The sequence below is a fragment of the Pectinophora gossypiella genome, chromosome 12 (genome assembly GCF_024362695.1).
Source record: "Pectinophora gossypiella chromosome 12, ilPecGoss1.1, whole genome shotgun sequence".
In the NCBI taxonomy this organism is placed as follows: Eukaryota; Metazoa; Arthropoda; class Insecta; order Lepidoptera; family Gelechiidae; genus Pectinophora; species Pectinophora gossypiella.
Window position 1 is genome coordinate 6,895,378 of NC_065415.1, and position 18,899 is coordinate 6,914,276.

The 18,899-nt window shown below is 36.2% G+C and overlaps 2 protein-coding genes across 3 annotated transcripts; one reads left to right on the plus strand and one right to left on the minus strand.

Annotated features, from left to right (window-relative positions):
- Nucleotides 1-736: 736 nt before the first annotated feature.
- LOC126371106 (juvenile hormone-binding protein-like) lies at nucleotides 737-4,612 on the minus strand. Of its 2 annotated transcripts, none has more exons than XM_050016315.1 (5): nucleotides 4,463-4,612; nucleotides 3,859-4,090; nucleotides 2,984-3,108; nucleotides 1,727-1,879; nucleotides 737-1,161 (listed from the first exon to the last, which is right to left on the minus strand). In XM_050016315.1, exons 1-5 carry the CDS (start codon nucleotides 4,524-4,526, stop codon nucleotides 989-991), a joined length of 747 nt encoding a protein of 248 aa, XP_049872272.1. In that variant the 5' UTR covers nucleotides 4,527-4,612; the 3' UTR covers nucleotides 737-988. The 2 variants fall into 2 exon arrangements, with proteins under 2 accessions (XP_049872272.1, XP_049872273.1); XM_050016316.1 differs by lacking the exon at nucleotides 737-1,161 and adding an exon at nucleotides 1,215-1,445.
- Nucleotides 4,613-13,615: 9,003 nt separating this feature from the next.
- LOC126371113 (juvenile hormone-binding protein-like) lies at nucleotides 13,616-18,824 on the plus strand. The gene is made up of 5 exons (XM_050016324.1): nucleotides 13,616-13,775; nucleotides 16,416-16,638; nucleotides 17,259-17,368; nucleotides 18,117-18,275; nucleotides 18,633-18,824. Exons 1-5 carry the CDS (start codon nucleotides 13,721-13,723, stop codon nucleotides 18,761-18,763), a joined length of 678 nt encoding a protein of 225 aa, XP_049872281.1. The 5' UTR covers nucleotides 13,616-13,720; the 3' UTR covers nucleotides 18,764-18,824.
- The last annotated feature ends 75 nt before the right edge of the window (nucleotides 18,825-18,899 follow it).

Sequence of the window (18,899 nt, forward strand, 5' to 3'; positions counted from 1 at the left end):
AAGTTCTACCCATGATAAAATTAAAATTAAAATAAACAATAAAGAAATAACATAGCCGTGGTAGCTGAGCTGAAGAACGCTTGACTCTCATTACGAGATCGCAGGTTCGAATCATAGCACGAGTCAGCTATAGTAGACCAGCAAGCAAATCTCATAGAATGTACAAAAAGTTTGAATAACAAATGCATTGCTAACTTAACTTTGGTTTCAAGGTTATTAATTCAAAATGTTGAAGTATCATTTCAACATCCTAATGTAGGTACTTAAAGTTTTTGGGTTTCAAGTCTAAAATTAATAAGTTAATAGTTCTAGTAATAACCACCCGTCACACCCATTTCAATAGTGTATTAATCAATTATCCACAGAACCCTTTTTAACAAGTTCGTAGGCGTTTTTTGAATTGTTTTAAAAGCTCATAGAATAGCTAGCAGAGAGTATGCGCAGGAAGCCATTTTAATTCAACAAATACCTACTCCCATGAACTGTTAGAAAGTTTACCGGATCAGCAGACCTAGCACAACAACTGGGCGCCATCAGGCCTGGAGTCTTAAATGTTATACCGGGTGAGAGCCCTCAGCACACCTATTGAAATTTGTCCAGCCAAGTAGTTAATGCCATTAGCGACAAATCTACAATAAATCATTTGCAACTTGACTGCCCCTTGAGGCTCCTAGTTATAAATTGGTAATTGGAACACAATTAATTAAGTTATTAGCTAATACTAAAATAAATACACTTTGCTTTTAAAACCAACATTTATATATTTTTTAATTTACCGCTACAAGCGATACGTTATGTATTATGTAAATAAGGCATGGTTGATGTGATCTATCACAGGTCGCCTAGAAGAAACTGTCATGCAATAAGGGCGCCAATTAAATTGTAATATTTCTATTCAGTATCTTTAAGTACCTCTATGTTTTCTTGCTATATTTGTATGTTGTCTGTACTCCAGACTAATACAAGACGTAAAGATAATTGATTTCTTTTATTCCTCCTTGAAATCCAAGAAATAATCTTGCATGGTCATGATTTTGGAAGCCTTCCTGAATACGTCGATTAATGCAGGAAATGCCAAATCAGAAATTGTACAAGCAAACTTCCTATTAACTTCCATAATTTCAGTCTTGTACTTCTCACGCATTTCCTTGACATCTGGATCTGCAAAAAAAAAAACAATTAGTTAGTCATACCAGCACATACACACAGTTACTCAATCTCGATATCGACCCCGCCGACAACTTCCCTCAATCAGCGCTTATCGCTAACGACCCACTAGGGTCGATCAATTCTTTCAAATATTTTCCCTGTCAGACGACGCCCTGAGCCGAGTTTCGCGCCCAACTGGGCACCCTCAGGCCTGTTGTCTTAAACGTTGTACCGGGTGAAAGCCTTTGGCGCTCCCCATTTGTCCGGCCAAGTAGTTAATGCCATCTGCGGCAAATCTACAATAAGTCACGTCAAAAATTAAAAATTAAAACAGTTACTTAGTTACTAACACAGCTGGCTCGACCATTATAGACGGCGTTACGTAACAGAAAGCTCGGGTTCGAACCCGTAGTTACCGGGACCAACGGCTTAACGTGCCTTCCGAATCACGGATTAATTATCTTACTTTCGGACAATCGGGTGATCAGCCTATAATATCCAAACCAAACCAAGGCATACCACCGGGATAGAACCCGGCACCTCCAGATCGTGAGCCTATTACAGGAGTGTAACATACCATTGTTCAGTTTCTCCGTCAAATTAGGACAATATGTGAAGACCGGAGTCTCCATTGGTTCACAAGTCGACGTCTCAGGGTGGATTACCAAGTGAAGTCCTCCGTTTTCATCTCTATCCAAACTGAAGGGATATTGCACGTGAACTGACGTTTCTGGAAAAAATGCTTTATTGTTATTTATTACCTATGACACAAACGGAAACAGTTAAAGACCCTAGTTTTTAAAATAATTAAGTAAGTAAAACAATTATTTTTCATAAGGGTACAAATAAACATTGATACAATAAAAACCCCACAGGGAGTGGAAAGAATGTATCGTCTTCTCACCGCGTACATCTCATCTAGCGATATCCTGTTTCTTACAGGATCCGCTGACCTAACCTGAGGATTTGACAGGTCTAGTTTTTAAAAAAAGACTGACTGTCTGGCCTAACCCGCGAAGGAATAACGAGCCCAATACAAGTTAGATCACATACCTCTGAAACACATTTCTCGAGAAATGTGGCCACCAATTCGTAACGGTGTCGAGCTACATTTACTGAACGAGGGACCAAAAGCAATATATATGGCATTGTACAGCTTTAACGTGATAATTACCTATTTTCTCATTACTCAGGTACATAATTATTCAAAAATATAATGTAATGATACAGGTATAATGAAAAATAAATGTTGCTTGATAGTTGTATCAGATATGGTATAGAATTATGTTGCTACCTATATTATTTCTCTTTATTTTGATCAGGGAGGTTAAAATTGCCACATCGAAGAAATTCATCTAAGAAAGCAATATTACTATTCCTTTCGGAGCAGTTTACCAGATTCTCAATTCACCAGATTCTCTATTAACCAGATTCGCTACTCATCAGATTTTGTACTACCAAACCCAGAAATTCATATTGACATTTGTTTGCAGTATAAGTGTAACATGTGTTGTGTCTGGGTGTAATAACAGGGGCATCATTTATACCCAAAAACAAAGATAAAAGATGCGTCTATTATCCATGAAATTAGAAGGTTAAGCGGAAGCATAATTTTATTGGGGAACGTAGCCAGGATCGTCCCTCATTACAACTTTCTTCACCCTAGAGCTACCAAAAGGTGCTTCGATTTGAAATACACAATATTATTTTAATGTGCAGGAATTTTCAAAGAATAACGATTTTCCAAAGTGAAACTCCGTTCAACGTATAACAGGTTCCCCCACCTGCTTACAGTAAAAGCTGAAACAATAAAAATAATTGTGTAGGTACTTACTTAATGTTGTCATCGCAAATCCAGTATAGTTCTTTTCTTTACCAACGAAGTCGATTTTGATACCAGCTGAAAATAAGTAGACAGCGGTCGCGTTAAATCTTATTGTTTTGTCCACAGGATCCAGTCTGAAATAATTTCAGAAGAATTTGTGAGGTTACATCTATTTCAACTGCAAATGGGTCGTTCTTCTTTTTTATCGACAATAAAAAGACATTTTCTCGATTTATCGGATTTAACATCTTTAAAATTATAACGGCAATAATTATTTTAAAACATCATATAAATATGTGTCTGTAGAGGACTATTTCGTGGTTCTCTTTATCTTGGTAACATACTTTTCTTTGCAGGCGCATTCCAAAAAATATTGTGACAGAGTGGCCCTTTTCATCGGAGACAGCATTTCAATTTACCACTCTGTCACAGAATTTTGTGAAAAACGATCAAGCTACGTTAATAACTAATTGAGGAACCGATTAGTATTTTGCTTGTATTTTGAGTATAATAAGATAACTATATTTTTAGACAATCAAAACATGAAATAAAATTCTAAAACATAACTTATCAGAAGCAGAACGAAGGACAGATCATTGTCGATAAAAAAGAAGAACGACCCAAATATCGATTGGAAACTTGAACTATTAAAAATGTGCGCACGTCAGACAAGAGTCTGAGAATTATCAGCATAGGTACTTGGTATGTATTTTTTTAAGAGTTTCCATTTTTTTACCAATACAAATCCTGACAATTCGTTCGTTTTGATTCTACTAAATTACTTAGCAAGCATGCACCTAATTCAAAAAAAGTATTACATATCTACGACCATTTTTCCATTGCCAATTTCGTCATATTCCAACAGCAAAATGATAAAAACTTACATCAATTCTCCAAGCATCATATCCTTCAAACCTTCTACTTTTATCTTCCTCATATTTATCTTTGTTACTGGTTCACCAATTCCAGTAAATTCCATTGGAGGAAGCTCCAGCGGGTCGAATGGCGCTATATTGTAAGGTTCACCTACACCCTTGCAAGTCCTATTTAAAAGCTCCGTACACGAGGTTCTTAGACAAACGGAATCTGTCTGTTTGCACGGTGTTAGCAAACGTTCTGAAATATAAAAAAAATACACAGGTTTAAAGTATTCTATCATCATCATCAATTTAAGAGCCACACTCTTGTCGGTGTAGCATATTCCATTCCAGTCTATCAAAGGCCTTATCAAATTCCTTGACTTCCCTATAAGACACGACGTTAACCTTTTCTTTAATCTGTTCCATGTAAGTAAGCTCTTCTTGGTCTTCCCCTTCCTCTCTTTAAAGTATTCTATAATATAAATTAATATATAATATAAATAAATTTTAATATAATATAAATTTAAATTTAGAATCAAATTTAGAACGCATTCAAAAGCAAAACTGGTTATTGTTTTATAATTATTAACAGAACTCATTTTACTGGTAAGAAGATTATAATGCCTACCATATGCAGTGATATTAGAACAGAATAGTAGCACAGCAAACAATTTCAAACACAAATAACCCATTTTGACTACAAATCTTCAGTGTACCAGGCAAGATATAAACTGTAATTTGAAATCTCAATAACATGTGTCATGAATAAATCTTGCTTTTATATTATAATCTCGCATTTGTTATCTGTTACGAGACCAATAATTATATTATGTTTATATTTTGCAGATTATAATAAATCATATTTCATGTTACAGCACAAACACAGGAAGTGCATACAATATCATATATAGGAGGTTGTCTTTTTTATTACTTTGTAGTTAAATGAGTATGAATTATTAAGTAGGTGCGTTAAGTGCATTCCTCTCTGCGGCCGATACAATCCTATTATTGGTCACAGTAACAGACAATATACACGTTCAGCCCGGCACAATACAGCGACGGTGGCGCGACATATATGGAAGGCTTTGACCAATAGCCATAATGATGTCTATCTACGTAGATAGCATCCGCTGCGTCTATTGCCGCGCGGTTACCATTCAAAGCCTGCTGACGGTATGGTTATATCGGACCGATGGATTGACCGATATGGCATGCGCATATCGCGCGCGACGCGTTAAAAGAACCAATAGTAATACGTGCAGTAGTACGTATACGTAGTGAGTAGGTTTCATTCTCACACTCTATTGTTGAATAATGCCACCAGGATGTACGTATAACTAATGAATGTTATCTCTTTAGAGTTCACAGTTCAACGATTTATTGCAATCAATCAATACACAGTAGATATCTATAAAATGAACTGTTCGCTCTTATCTCGAGAATTTTTCAACGGATTTGTTTTTATTTTTTCCAATAATGATCTACATTTCTCTAAGAAGACAATTAGCTAAAAAAATGTATCCAGGTGCAGGTCAGGTTGAGTTGTTAGTAGCAATAATTATATTGATAATACTAGGTATAAAAACGAGGACACTTATCACTTATATGTTTGTTTTAAGGAAAGGCTATGTCAATAATAGTCCTTTAAACCGGCGAGCATGTACGATGACTTTGATGGAATTGGAAGCGACAGTGTGCGTCAGGAGCCTAAGTAAATAAATGTAATTTTGTTGTATGTGCCTATTCTTATGGCGCGGGCTTGATTCTTGTACATTTATCGCAACGTTCTCCATTAAAAACTTGTTATATTAGTATAGTTTATTTTCTTTTTGTACCAACTAGTGCAATAATATGATATATTACTGTTATTAATAGTGAGATTTTAGCAGCTGAGAAGTAAGTCTCAACTGACTAGATGTTTTTAATGATAAATGTTGTGTTCACCTGTACTTGGCGTACACATTAGTTCTGTTTTACTTTGTTTAATTATGTCATAACTAAATATTACAATGCGCATAGCTATAAGTGATCCGTTAAATAAATAAATAGTTGCACATCGGACACTTCATACAAAAAACAACCTCGTTTTAAACAGACACTACCCGCGTATCTGTGTATGACGTCTGACCGAGGGGGGAGGTAATCCTAGCTCAGCCGCTGGTGGGGAGCGGAGAGTTGCCGTTCTGCGTATACGTAGTATTATGTCTTAGTCTATGACAGTAGGTAACGTTACCCTACGTGCCTCATACGCGGGCACAATTAGAAGCATCTAACTCCACAAACACACAAAGACAATCCCCTTACCTGATCACATCTCGACTTCCCTGCAGCTCTCTCATCTCAAGTAACTTAATTGTGAAAGTTTGTTGAGAATAAAGTAATTAAGGAGATTGTAAATGATATTTTATAACTTATTCTCGCAGTTAACAGAACGAGTTGAAAATGTTTTGAAATGCTGAATAATGGTTTGAATTTGAGTAGCTTAAAATTGAAAGTTAGGGTTCAGTAAACAGTAATTCAGTAGATTCAGTAATTTTAATAGTAGCTATAAAACTTTTACTATTAACATGTAACGTAACATAACATAACAGATACTTTATTGCACAAACAGGAAAAATCAAAATACAAAACAAAAGAGAAATATAATTCGTACAATAGGCGGCCTTATTGCTAAGTAGCAATCTCTTCCAGGCAACCTTTAAGTATAGGAGATATTGATTATTATGTAATAAAGCGGGAGAGTGCAGCATGGGAATACTTATATATTGAGTAACCAGCTATTTACTTTTTATTTCTAACCATGAATGAATGAATGAATTAAACACTTTATTGCCCACACAAACACAGTTAAAATACGAGGAAAACTAAAAACGAAAAGGGGGTAATATATGTATATATATATAATTATACACACACACTAGCTTTCGCACGCGGCTTCGCTCGCGTTAAATTCAGGGTAAACGTCTTTCCTAATGTAACAATTTTTAGCTTCCTACCTTGAAAACTGCGAAAAGTCCCATATAAAATTTCACCCTCTGAGGGGGAGATGGAGGGGGGGATTACGGGCAGATTTCCAAAAAAAAAACCCCGACACCAGTGTTGAGGAGATCGATTATCGACCTTAAAACCCACTGGACAAAATATAAATTACACCTACTCTATCTATACTTAATAAGTATACATAAAGAAATATGGAGAAATGCACTTTATTTAAATGCCAGAATTTCACATTCAGTATTCACATTAATTTTTGGTTCAATGTATGAGTGTAAATTCCTGTACAACTCTGTTTTAATTATTTTTCTGCATATACACAGGTACATAGTAACAGAATGTTCAATCGTCATTAAAATTGCAGAGTCAAAACGCCTTTTGAAATTTTAAAAGCAAATATAAAATATTCACGCACAGTGATGTTATTGCTATGAATATTGTATAAGGCCCCACACACAACTCACTCTCTGACTGAGTCAACCTAGTAGTGAGTGACTCATAGCTTCTGAAAAAAACTGATGTGCAGCTAACGGATTAAAAACTTGTATAAAATAAACAACAATCAAATTTAAGAGTTAAATATTTTAGGTACCTAAGTATAACATACCTATGACCAAATTAAATGTTGAGATCTTGTAACAAATCTTGTTAGGTACCTCCGCATCAACGGGAAACCTTGACTTTCAGTTCACGATACGATTATTGAACACAAATCATGAAACAAGCGATTTATATGTTTATAAGTATCGAAAAATAATACTTCTAAATAAATACCTAGCCAATATCTATATTATATTTATATTTGTCTTAATATAGGAACCAAGTAAGTAACAGAGCTTTGACCAGTGCGTGTTGCCAGTGATGACCTACGGCAGTGAGACGTGGCCGCTTACTATGGGTCTCGTGAGGAGGCTCGGTGTCGCTCAGCGGGCAATGGAGAGAGCTATGCTCGGTATTTCCCTGCTCGATTGAATCAGAAATGAGGAGATCCGCAGAAGAACTAAAGTCACCGACATAGCTCGGAGAATTGCAAAGCTGAAGTGGCAGTGGCAGTGCCGAGGAGAACCGATGGCCGATGGGGCGGAAAGGTTTTAGAATGGCGACCACGTGTCGGACGACGCTCAGTGGGTAGGCCCGCTACAAGGTGGACCGACGATCTGGTGAAGGTCGCGGGAAGCCGCTGGATGCGGGCAGCGCAGGAGCCTATGCCCAGCAGTGGGCGTCGTACGGCTGATGACGAAGTAACAGAGCGACCAATCAGTACAATATGTGATTATAAGTATTTGAATAAGACAACATTTTACAATAGTCTCCTTGCGCGATAAGAATTAGATCTGTCAAAGTAAGTAAGTAAGCTAGTGTTGTGACGTACAATAGCATAGTGATGTATCAGTAGATGTTAAGTCGATCGATTGTTTTCTATCTAACACTTATGATCGACGAAAGGCCATGAAAAGTTATAGACAAATTAAACAAGTATTTATCAGCCATAGAAGTACCTATTAATGATATCAACCTAATTGGCCTTTGCCTTTATCTAGTCCTTCTTCTTCATCGGTTCCTTGTGATTATTGAGGATCGCGACATTCGCAACCATAAATTATTTATTTTTATTCTAATTTTCGATGCATTTTTTACTAATCGGGCCCTTATGAATGTTTAAAAAATGAGAAAGTTTCTAAGATTAAAAATAAATTTTAAGAACGCAAATACGAAATAGACTAATCTAATCTAGCCTAGACGATCTCACTTATCTTTCCTTTTCTCGCGGTCTTTTGTGTACTCCGGGAAGTCCCTCTGACGGTCGTCACGCCATCTCTCTCAGGGTCTGCTACGACTCCCTATTAAGTATATACATACCCGACCCTGATGTACTGATGTGATGTGCCGTTCCCGGGAAATTTCCAAAGTGGAAATGTTCCTGTTGTGAAAACTCTTTAGCACTGGCTGCTTTTTTTTTCAAATTTTTCGTTCTGGTTCTGGCTTTAAGTACGTAGATAGGTTCAGAGAACCTAGAACCTTAAGCTTTAAGTAGATACTTAAAGCTAGGTAATAAAGTTATTTTTACATAGGTAAGTTTTGCGTCTTTAACTGTCGGGACCGTTCTCAAAGTAGCAACATACCCGGGATCGCCACATCTCTGGTCCTCCGTTTTCCTTTTTATTAATTCATGAACTTGTCATAAGCTGACGGTATGGTTATATCGGACCAGGGTGACAATGTTTACACGTCAAAGTTCTTTCAATACATATTCCATACTATTTTTGACAATTACGACGTTTAGAAAAAGGTAGGTTTCTACTGAGAATAGATGTACCTAGTTTAGGTTAGTTTAATTCGGGTAAAAAATTATGGTGTCAATTTTACCCGAAAAAGAAATCGAGGTTTTGTGGAAGGTATTGATCAGAATGTGAGTTTTCAAAAATGCGCTTACGTGGTTTTCACTACTAGCTACCGGAGCGGAGCGAGGCAGCGGAGCGGAGAAACAGAGAAAGATTAACCAATAGAACTGCAAAACCCATGGTATAAGAAAATCAGGTATGCTCAAAGCTGACAGCTAGCAGCTAGCATTTCAAGGTTAGCCCAGCTGACGTCATCCCACCCTACATTGCCATTTCGTAAAAAATAAATTACCCACATCCAATGTTTTTAATTTACATTGCAATTAAATTTTGTACTTTTAGTAAAAGATTGTCGTACAGTTTTAATGATTTTTACATAATATGTCACAAATAATAGTAATAAAATAAATTCCGTAATTCACTTAATTTTCAATAATAAAATTTACGTCCTTGGAATGTTGGAGATACCAATTGAATGGTAACACTTACGTCATCAATGGGCTAGCAATGGCGGCTTGTCATAGGATTGAGCATACCTGGTATTCTTATACCATGGCAAAACCTAGTTCGCAACTCCCTGTATTATTTTCTTCTTTTCTCCACTCCGCTGCCTCCCTGCGCTCCGGTGGTCAGTCAACCTAACGCGACGATACAATATTAGGTCTGTGCAGTTCAGTACCTATAGATAAAAGTACCAATTAGGTATACTTTGGTTGTGATTTGATTTTGATTGTAACGGCCTCCGTGGTCCAGTGGTTGAGCGTTGGGCTCACGATCCCGAGGTCCCTGGTTCGAATCCCGGTGGGGACATCTCACAAAAATCACTTTGTGATCCCTAGTTTGGTTAGGACTTTACAGGCTGATCACCTGATTGTCCGAAAGTAAGACGATCCGTGCTTCGGAAGGCACGTTGGTCCCGGTTACTACTTACTGATGTAAGTAAGTAGTCGTTACATGACTCATGTCAGGGGCCTTTGGCGGCTCAATAGTAACCCTGACACCAGGGTTGATGTCGTTGGTAATCCACCTCACAACCCACGCGATAGAAGAAAATGTGTTCTGCCTATGTTTTACTATATAATTGGGTTAATGACCGTTTCTTATCGCGAATAGCTAAATATACAACTCGTTAGGAATATTAACAAGCAGTTGTTATATTGATAAGTTTACTTTTCATTTCTCGTATAAATATCTCTGTTTGCGGTTTTTTAGAAATCTATATATTTATCTTGACTAAACAGTAATAGTTGTTTTTATTTTATTAACTTTTATTCCTGTATAATATAATAGGTAAAGCATATAGTAACAAATTATACGTCAATGTGACTATAGGTATATTGAAACAACTGATAGGTAATACGTGCTAGTGATTTAGTAGATTAATAGAGAACACATAACATACATAAACAGCCTATATACGTCCCAGTGCTGGGCACAGGCCACCCCTCAATCAACCGGAAGTGGTATGGAGCATACTCCACCACGCTGCTCCACTGCGGGTAACAGATAAGACTTAATAATGATTATTTTCTCCGTCCGACCTTCAGAAGACAATACCCTAAATACACCCCGAATAGAGAAAATATCTATGTGTGTTCACCCACACCCCGGACACTTCATACAAACAACCTAGTTTTACACAGACACTACACATTGACGTTATCGTACATCTATTCGTAGTATTATTCCTTATTCTATGGTTCAGCCTCGGGCGTCGTCGGCTTTCATCTGCCAGCAAAAACAACCGACTCCTCTCAAAGAATTCAAAACACGAATATTCAAATAAACCGACCATAAACTAACGCACGGCCAGTAACACACATGCCAGTACCTACCGTGGGTAGAAAGGAAACGATCTCTTGCTTTTATTTCAAATTAAAGGCCGATTTATCATAATACCAGATGTTTCCAATAGACTAATGGTTATTACCATTTACATGATATCCAATACGTTTGATAAGGCGTGACCCCTTCGTATCACATTCTGATTGCTTATGTATGTGATTTTATAGAATTTTAATTGTGGAACCGCAAACTATCGTTTGCACGATTTTTGGTTTTGTAGCACTAGCATTTATTTGGTTATACTCGTAAAGGGTAAGCCCGTGCTTAGTTTAAATCTACTTACTTACATCTAACTGTAGACTTATCGGTCTAAAGTAATATTAGTACTCATTATTCTAGATATCCGCACTGGGCCCGCGTGGTGGTTTAAGGCCCGATCTCCCTATCCATCCATAGGGAAGGCCCGTGCCCCAGCAGTGGGGACGTTAATGGGCTGATGATGATGATGATGATTCTAGATAGATGGCGACTGCGTCGGATTAATCTAAATATATAAAAAGAGAAACTGACAGACTGACATATCAACGCACAGCCTAAACGGCTAAACGTAGGCACTTGAAATTTGGAAGGGACGTAGCTTAGGTACCGCAGAGGTGCACTAAGAAAGGAATTCCCACGGGACGGGAATTAGCGGGAAAAACCTTTTGTATGAAAAATCTAAACCGCTTAAGTTAGACGCTTGAAATTTGGCATGCAGGTACTTTAGTTAACTTAAAGCTTAGTTGCAACAGGATATTTGAAAAATTCCCACGGAAACGGGAGTAAGCGTAAGCGTAGGTACTTACCTATCATTATCTTGTTTACAAGCGAGAAAAATGTCGACGACAATCTAGCTACTTGGTCCTATTTGACACACAGGACTTTAAACCAGGAATCATTTTGTTTATCGCAGAAATAATATGGCGTAACATTAAGAGACGGCATCAACTGCACTACGATAAAATACATTATATATTATTAAGTTTATACATTTATATTATTAAGGTAGTAGTATACTACTAGGTAGTAGTAAACCAGAAACTACAAAATGCAGTCTATCCGCCGTGGAGCATCCTGGTGGAGTACGCTCCATATCCCTACCGATTGATAGAGAGGAGGCCTGTGCCCAGCAGTGGGACATACAGGCTATTAGTAACATCGTAACGAAAACTTGAAAGGATGATTCAGACCATGACTCTAAGTTGATATCAAGTAAAATTTTACGTCGCAACCGTAAGCACCGTATTGATCTTTAAATGTGCTAAGACGATTATCAGGATTATCTGTGGGTTGTGTATGAACGCAGGGAATAAAGACGATCCATAAATGCGGAGAGGCAAACGGTCGCTAGTTATACAGGGTGTTAGTGACATCGTAACGAATACTGAGGGGAATGATTCAGACCATGATTCTGACTTAATATCAAGTGGAATTTTTCGTCGCAAAATTCATGTTTTTTTTTTCAATTCTACAATTTTGCTTTGGAAAATTCCACTTGATATTAACTCAGAATAAGCTGAATCTTCCCCCTCAAAAATCGTTATCATGTCACGTACACCCCATACAAGTACGTACGGGTGTTAGTGACCCTGTAATAGCGAATACTGCGAGGAATGATTCAGACCATGATTCGGTGGTGACATCAAGTGGAATTTCCTGTCGAAAAATTCATGACTTTTTGTGTTTTTTTTAATTATATTCAGTTCCACACTTTTGCAACGGAAAGTTCCTAAGTCATAATCATGGTCTGAATTATAACTCAACGTTTTTGTTACGATGTCACTAACACCCTGTATAACGGATATCTAACCTAACCAAATCCGATCAATCTCACTTTGACCAATTTGACTATGCTGGTCAATCATCCCAACAAAGTGTTTCCTGCCTCCCTTCTCATAGTTAGTGATGGGCCGTTCTCGGGAATTTTCCCATTTCTGGAATGTTCCCGGCAGTAAAAAATCCTTGTAAAAAGAGCTTTATTACCTAGCCAGATCAGAGTACAAGAAACAACATTTTAAAAAGAGCAGCTAGCGTTCTTACTATTAAAGTGTTTTTACATCAGAAACATTCTCACATTAACAACTTACCATGAATTAAATGAAGAATTGCACTTCATTGCTCGTAGTTTTGTTGTAGTTATCATGTGCATATTTGCATTTAGGTATACTGTAAGTAAAACTCGCTCGACATAGAGAGAAAATAAGGCCACTCGTCGTAAAGAGACTCACTGTTCGGAGAGTCGCTGTCAACGCTACAATTCTTATAAACGTTTAGTAAGCTATGTAATATGAATAATCGGAGAGTGGGCGTCAATTTATGATAAGGAAAAATTTGATTCGGGGAAACCTGCAACTGTTCGGTCAACAACTTTCATATATATTTTTTACGTGTATCTGCAATTTTGATTTCTGAGTATAAAGTACCTTCTTAATCGGAAAGTAAATAACTAAGTATATAAATAAGCCCAACGCTCAACACTCAACCTACTCAACACACAGGTCCTCAGACTGACGTAGTAAAACAGGACAAAGTATTAAATGAGACAAACATGACTTCATTTAATATCAATATTATGTACATTACTACTTTTATTTACATTAGGTTAAACTATTATTTATTTGTACATGGACAGTTCGTGGAAGAGTGTGCTGTGATAGATAAACTATAATACTTATTAAGTTTCGTTACGGTCTATCAGTATTGCTTTTGGTGTTATAGCAAACAACATGTCTGTCAGGCTTGGATTCGTTTTGTTTTTAGTTCACAGTGCACTTTGTGAAGGTAAATAATTTTGTTTTTATACAATTTATAGTTGTTGTGGTAGCCTATTGTTTTTTAAAAGATAGAGCAGGCATGTGTTAGATAAATCTACTTTTTTAAACGACTTATTTCATTAAAGGCAACAGAACTTATCTTAAAAAGAATAAGTAATAAAATAGACAGGACGTACTTAAGTAGAATTATAATCTATAATATTATCTATACTAATATTATAAACAGGAAATATTTGTATTTCTGTTTGTGATGAATAAACTCAAAAACTAATGGATCGATTTCAAAAATTCTTTCACCTTTAGAATGCTACATTATTTCTTAGTGCTACAGATTATATTTATTACTAGAAAAAAAGGGATCCTTACTAAAACGATAACGTATCCAAGTTGTAAAAAATAGGCATAAAATATTATTCAACCTCATGCGCTGCTAAAATACGGCCGTAATTTGTTCTTTGGTGTGCAGAGCTTCAGGTAATGAGGTACTTTCCAGGCTGTTTCCTTAAAAAATATAGATGGCGCTGTACAGAGTTGCCTCCGTTTTACTTTATAATTCAATGGATAACAGACGTATGCACCTTTATCTTTGTTTTTGGGTATAAATGATGACCCTTGTTATTGCACTCAGCATCTTCCACTCATTATTATTCTGATCAAAATAAAAAGCCCGATCCAAATATTCAAGCACCAATTATTTTTACATGCCTTTGCTATTACATTATATTTTTGAATAATTATGTACCCGAGCAATGAGAAAATAAGAAATTATCACGTTAAAATATCTATGTTGATTTTGAGGAACATGGACTAGAAAGTTGCTCATTAGAAGACAACTTGCAGCTGCTCTTGATGCTAAGTCCTTAGATGGATATGACGAAGGGTAGGCGATCAGCCCAATGTTACACAAATTCTATGTCAGTTTTACGACATGTCGGGAAAATTAACCAGCTGAACGCATTCTCTTGTTTTTTTGCTCCCAGTCAAACGTTCTTACTATTCTACGAATTTGTAAAATATTTTTACATCTAAAACCTTAAAAAATTATGTACAGTTTGGAAATAATTATATTTTTTGTGTAAGTACCTATTTTAAATGAAGCATGATTTCTCTTAACTATAAAATATATTATAGTTAAGAGTTTTTCATTATTGTTAGATATTATTTTTTAAATTCTGTTTCGCTCTATATCGGTATTGCAAAAGCTATATAAAATAGCTTACGACATGACACTAAGGCTCAGATTAGGTTTGAGTTTAGTTCACAGTGCTCTCTTGTTTCATTCATTTTTTAATTTATTGTACAATTTTAATATCGACGACCTGGGATAGACATTTAGGAGTCGCCGTCGCCGGACACGGCTTGGACGCGATGATGATAATATCATAATTATTTCAAAAGCTTCAAGTAAGCATTGATTTATGAAAACCGTTTTGAATTATATGAATTCGTGCAATTCAAATGAAGCCCGTTTTCTTTTTGAAACATATTACAACATTTTTATATTTAAAACATGATAGTAATTAAATGTTTTAATTTGTCAATAACCAATACGTAAGTAGGTAAACCTATCACAACGATTATTTTGTTATGAAATAATATCAAGAAAACAAGGTGCATTTGTAACGTACCTCATATTTACATTAACTCCTTTGATATATCCAGCAATTTTGAGATATGTTAAGTAATTGAAACTTTAACATAATGTTATGGGTTTAAAGTTCATATTATTATACAGGGTGTTAGTGACATTATAACGAAAACTTTGAGGGATGAACCTGTACATGATTCTAAGTTAATAACAAATGGAATTTCCCATCGCAAACGTATAGAACTAAAAATAATTAAAAAAAACTTAAATTTTCATCAACTTTCCTACAGGAAATTCTCAACAATTGCGTATGGGTGTCACTAACATCCATACGTAGGTACTCGTATGGCTATCTGTACGTACTTGTATGGGGTGTAACTGACATCGTAACAAATTCTGAGGGGGATGATTCGGCTCATTATTCTGAATTAATATCAAGTGGGATTTTCAAAACATTGAAAAATGTTTTATTCAAAATAGAATAGGTTAATACATATTTTAATAGTACTTACTTGAAATCAGTATCAAAGCGTTTTCTGATGATTTCCTTTTTATAGGATGGACAGTGACTTATATGCCTAGAAACAGTGTATCAAATGTCAAGGTCGTTGGGGTAGGCAGAGACCGCGGAATTATTTATTATTATTATTTATTTATTTTTAGGGAAATTTACAGCAAAATAACACAAAATTTATACAACTCTAAGAAGCTACATGCCAACAAAAAAAAACCTCATATAGGTATGAGTCTAAATAGTTAACTACGTACTAAAAATAACGTAAACCGTTTGTTAACGGGACAAGTCCGATAACAGCAGCATTAATAAATAGGAAACGAAATAATAAACGTGTACAGTTTAGGATACAATAACATCTAAAGTAAAACTATTCAACTAATCCCATCAAACACTATTAAGCCTAACCTATTAAAATGGCTCTAGCTCTTATTCCAGTTACTATAGTTCTACTTCTGAGACACCTTTATGCTTTTTCCACTCACATCTAAATCATCATACATGCTCGCCTGTTTACATTACCCTCAACCATATTATTGTTTCAGATCAACTGTTGAAACCATGTCACTCACAAGACATAGACTGCCTCAGACAGACCACACAAACCTTCCTCGACAAATCCAGTTCTGGTATTCCACAGTTCAACATTGTTCCTATTGACCCCATGGCCATAGCTTCAATAGAAGTACAGGTGGCTCCAGAAAAGACAGTTGATCTTAAAGAAATTGCTGTTACTGGACTGAAAAACCTACGCATCGATAACTTCACGTAAGTACTTAGAGATTTTTGCTAAACCAAAGTTTTCGGTTTTTTGTTTCCACATCTCCATCTGCATACATTATCGATCATAGTCATGCTTTATCGTAGACGTGACATGACCCTTGTTAGGGGTCTTTGGCGGACATCAGGGTTGATGTGGTCGGTCATCGACCGCAAAGCCCAGATGAAAAAGAAGATTGTTTATGTTCTGAGGTCCGCTTACTAAGCATTTTCAAGTCACATTTGTACAAAATCAACTTCCAGTCAGGCTTATAATAGTAATGACTGCGCACTTACTTAAATACCTACAAATAGCAGATAGAACCAATGGAATAATATGCCTTGCGAAGTTTCCTTAGTTTTGAACAATCAAGTTAGTGATTCAGCCTGCAATGTCTTAACCAAACAAAGGGCAGAGTCACAAAATATGTACAGTCAATATCATCTGTACCTCCAGATAGTGAAGCTAACCTAACCTTGACTAGGTTAGGTTAGGTTACCTAGTCAAGGTAAGGTTAGATTACGGAGGCTAATGCATCAAATTCACCAAATCAAGCAAGAAAAACAAAGAGTCTAGTCTGAAACGAAAAAAAAAAGTGTTTGTTAAATTTTTGATTGTTGTTTTTCAGGATGGACCTCAGCACAAGGTCTGTAGCGTTAGCAATGGATGCTGAAGCAAATGTACAGGGTCACATTTCAGTAAACGATAAGGATTCAACACCTTTTTCTGGTAAAATAGGTAAGTGTACACAAAGAGTAGCGCTTTGATAGCATGGTGGGTACAGTCATGTCATGAGCAATATCATGTACCCACTTTAGAACCCTGTCGCACTATCATATTTAACATTTAATGAGGCTTATGGTTTAATTTGTCCGAAAAGTTAATGTGACATGGTTGCAAAGTGTATTCATATTAGTACTCGTGACCGTACTATCGCTACCTGCTCTTTGTGGAAAGTAATTTAAACAGGCCTACTGGATGGAGATCCAGATGGAGATGGAGATGGAGATATACTAAAGAATAATTCGTCACTTTACATAAAAAAGAACAACATAAGTTTTAGTAATTTTTAAAAAAGAAATAAAATCATGTGCTTACTCTATAACCAGGATGTATTGCGATAACTTCTATAGGGATCGAAATAAATTGATAACATTATGATAAAATTCCAAATATATTGCAGCTTTAGCAAATTAACATTTTGAATCAAGTTTTAATAATTCCAGAATATAATATACATATATAAGGGAGGTTGCGAGTCATTCCCAACACAAGTACTACTGTTACTTACTGGGAAGTCTCGTCAGCGAACTTTGTTATGTTTTTATGAATAAATATTTTTTTTTTTTATATATATTATTTAGATGATTTTCAATTATTTCTTGAACGATAAAACGACTTTTCTGTCGAATTATCTGTGACGCTCTCATTAGAAGCCAACATTCGCATATGTATTGATATCAAAATTTTCTGTTTTATGATACAGCTGGATTGCAGACGGCACACTACACGTATGAGTTGATCAAGAATGACAAAGGAGTCGAATTCTTTAAAGTCGGTCCCGTGACCATCGATTGTAATCTGAAACAAAAACCTGAACTGAATGTGAGCGAAGTCGTATCAAAGGCTTTATTTAGTGGTAATGGTAAGTTATCATCATCTCCTTAAGCGTTATGCCGTTTTCCACAATCGCCACACAATCTTTGTAATCTTCTCTTCTTCTATCGTGGGGGTTGTGAGGTGGATTACCAACCTCGTCAACCCTGGTGTCAAGGTTATTGAGCGACCAAAGGCCCCTGATATGTCTCATGTAACGACTTTCTTACTTACATCAGTAATTATTAACCGGGACCAACGGCATAACGTGCCTTCCGAATCACGCGGGATCATCTCACTTTCGGACAATCAGGTTATCAGCCTGTAATGTCCTAAGGGATTAAAATGATATGGCCCAACCGGGATCAGAAGTTTGTAATAACTTTTTGCATATTTATAATTACAGACGATTCAGATGACGAGATCAAAAAGAAACTGGCTTGCGAGACGTTTCAAATTGCGTGTGGCAGAGTAATAAGCAACTTGAGAACCATCGCCACTCTCTATCCGAAGAATGCGTTTTTCACCAACCTTTGAGTTTGTTGTTTCCAATAAACTATAATTTATGCTAACAAACCCTTCTTGTATTCAAATTGAACGATGAGCCTTTTCATTTAAACATCGTCAATGTACTTGTAGTTGACGTATTGTATTTCTTCTAACCATAGAGTTG

What these genes read in the sequence shown, in the direction of transcription:
- LOC126371106 (XM_050016315.1), bottom strand. Translation starts at nt 4,526, where the DNA reads ATGGGTTATTTGTGTTTGAAATTGTTTGCTGTGCTACTATTCTGTTCT. An exon ending in ATGATGCTTGGAGAATTGAT is followed by an intron (nt 3,109 to 3,858) that starts GTAAGTTTTTAT and finishes AAATTATTTCAG; the next exon opens with ACTGGATCCTGTGGACAAAA. An exon ending in GACGGAGAAACTGAACAATG is followed by an intron (nt 1,162 to 1,726) that starts GTATGTTACACT and finishes TTTTTTTTGCAG; the next exon opens with ATCCAGATGTCAAGGAAATG.
- LOC126371113 (XM_050016324.1), top strand. Translation starts at nt 13,721, where the DNA reads ATGTCTGTCAGGCTTGGATTCGTTTTGTTTTTAGTTCACAGTGCACTT. An exon ending in TCACAGTGCACTTTGTGAAG is followed by an intron (nt 13,776 to 16,415) that starts GTAAATAATTTT and finishes TTATTGTTTCAG; the next exon opens with ATCAACTGTTGAAACCATGT. An exon ending in ACCTTTTTCTGGTAAAATAG is followed by an intron (nt 17,369 to 18,116) that starts GTAAGTGTACAC and finishes TTTATGATACAG; the next exon opens with CTGGATTGCAGACGGCACAC.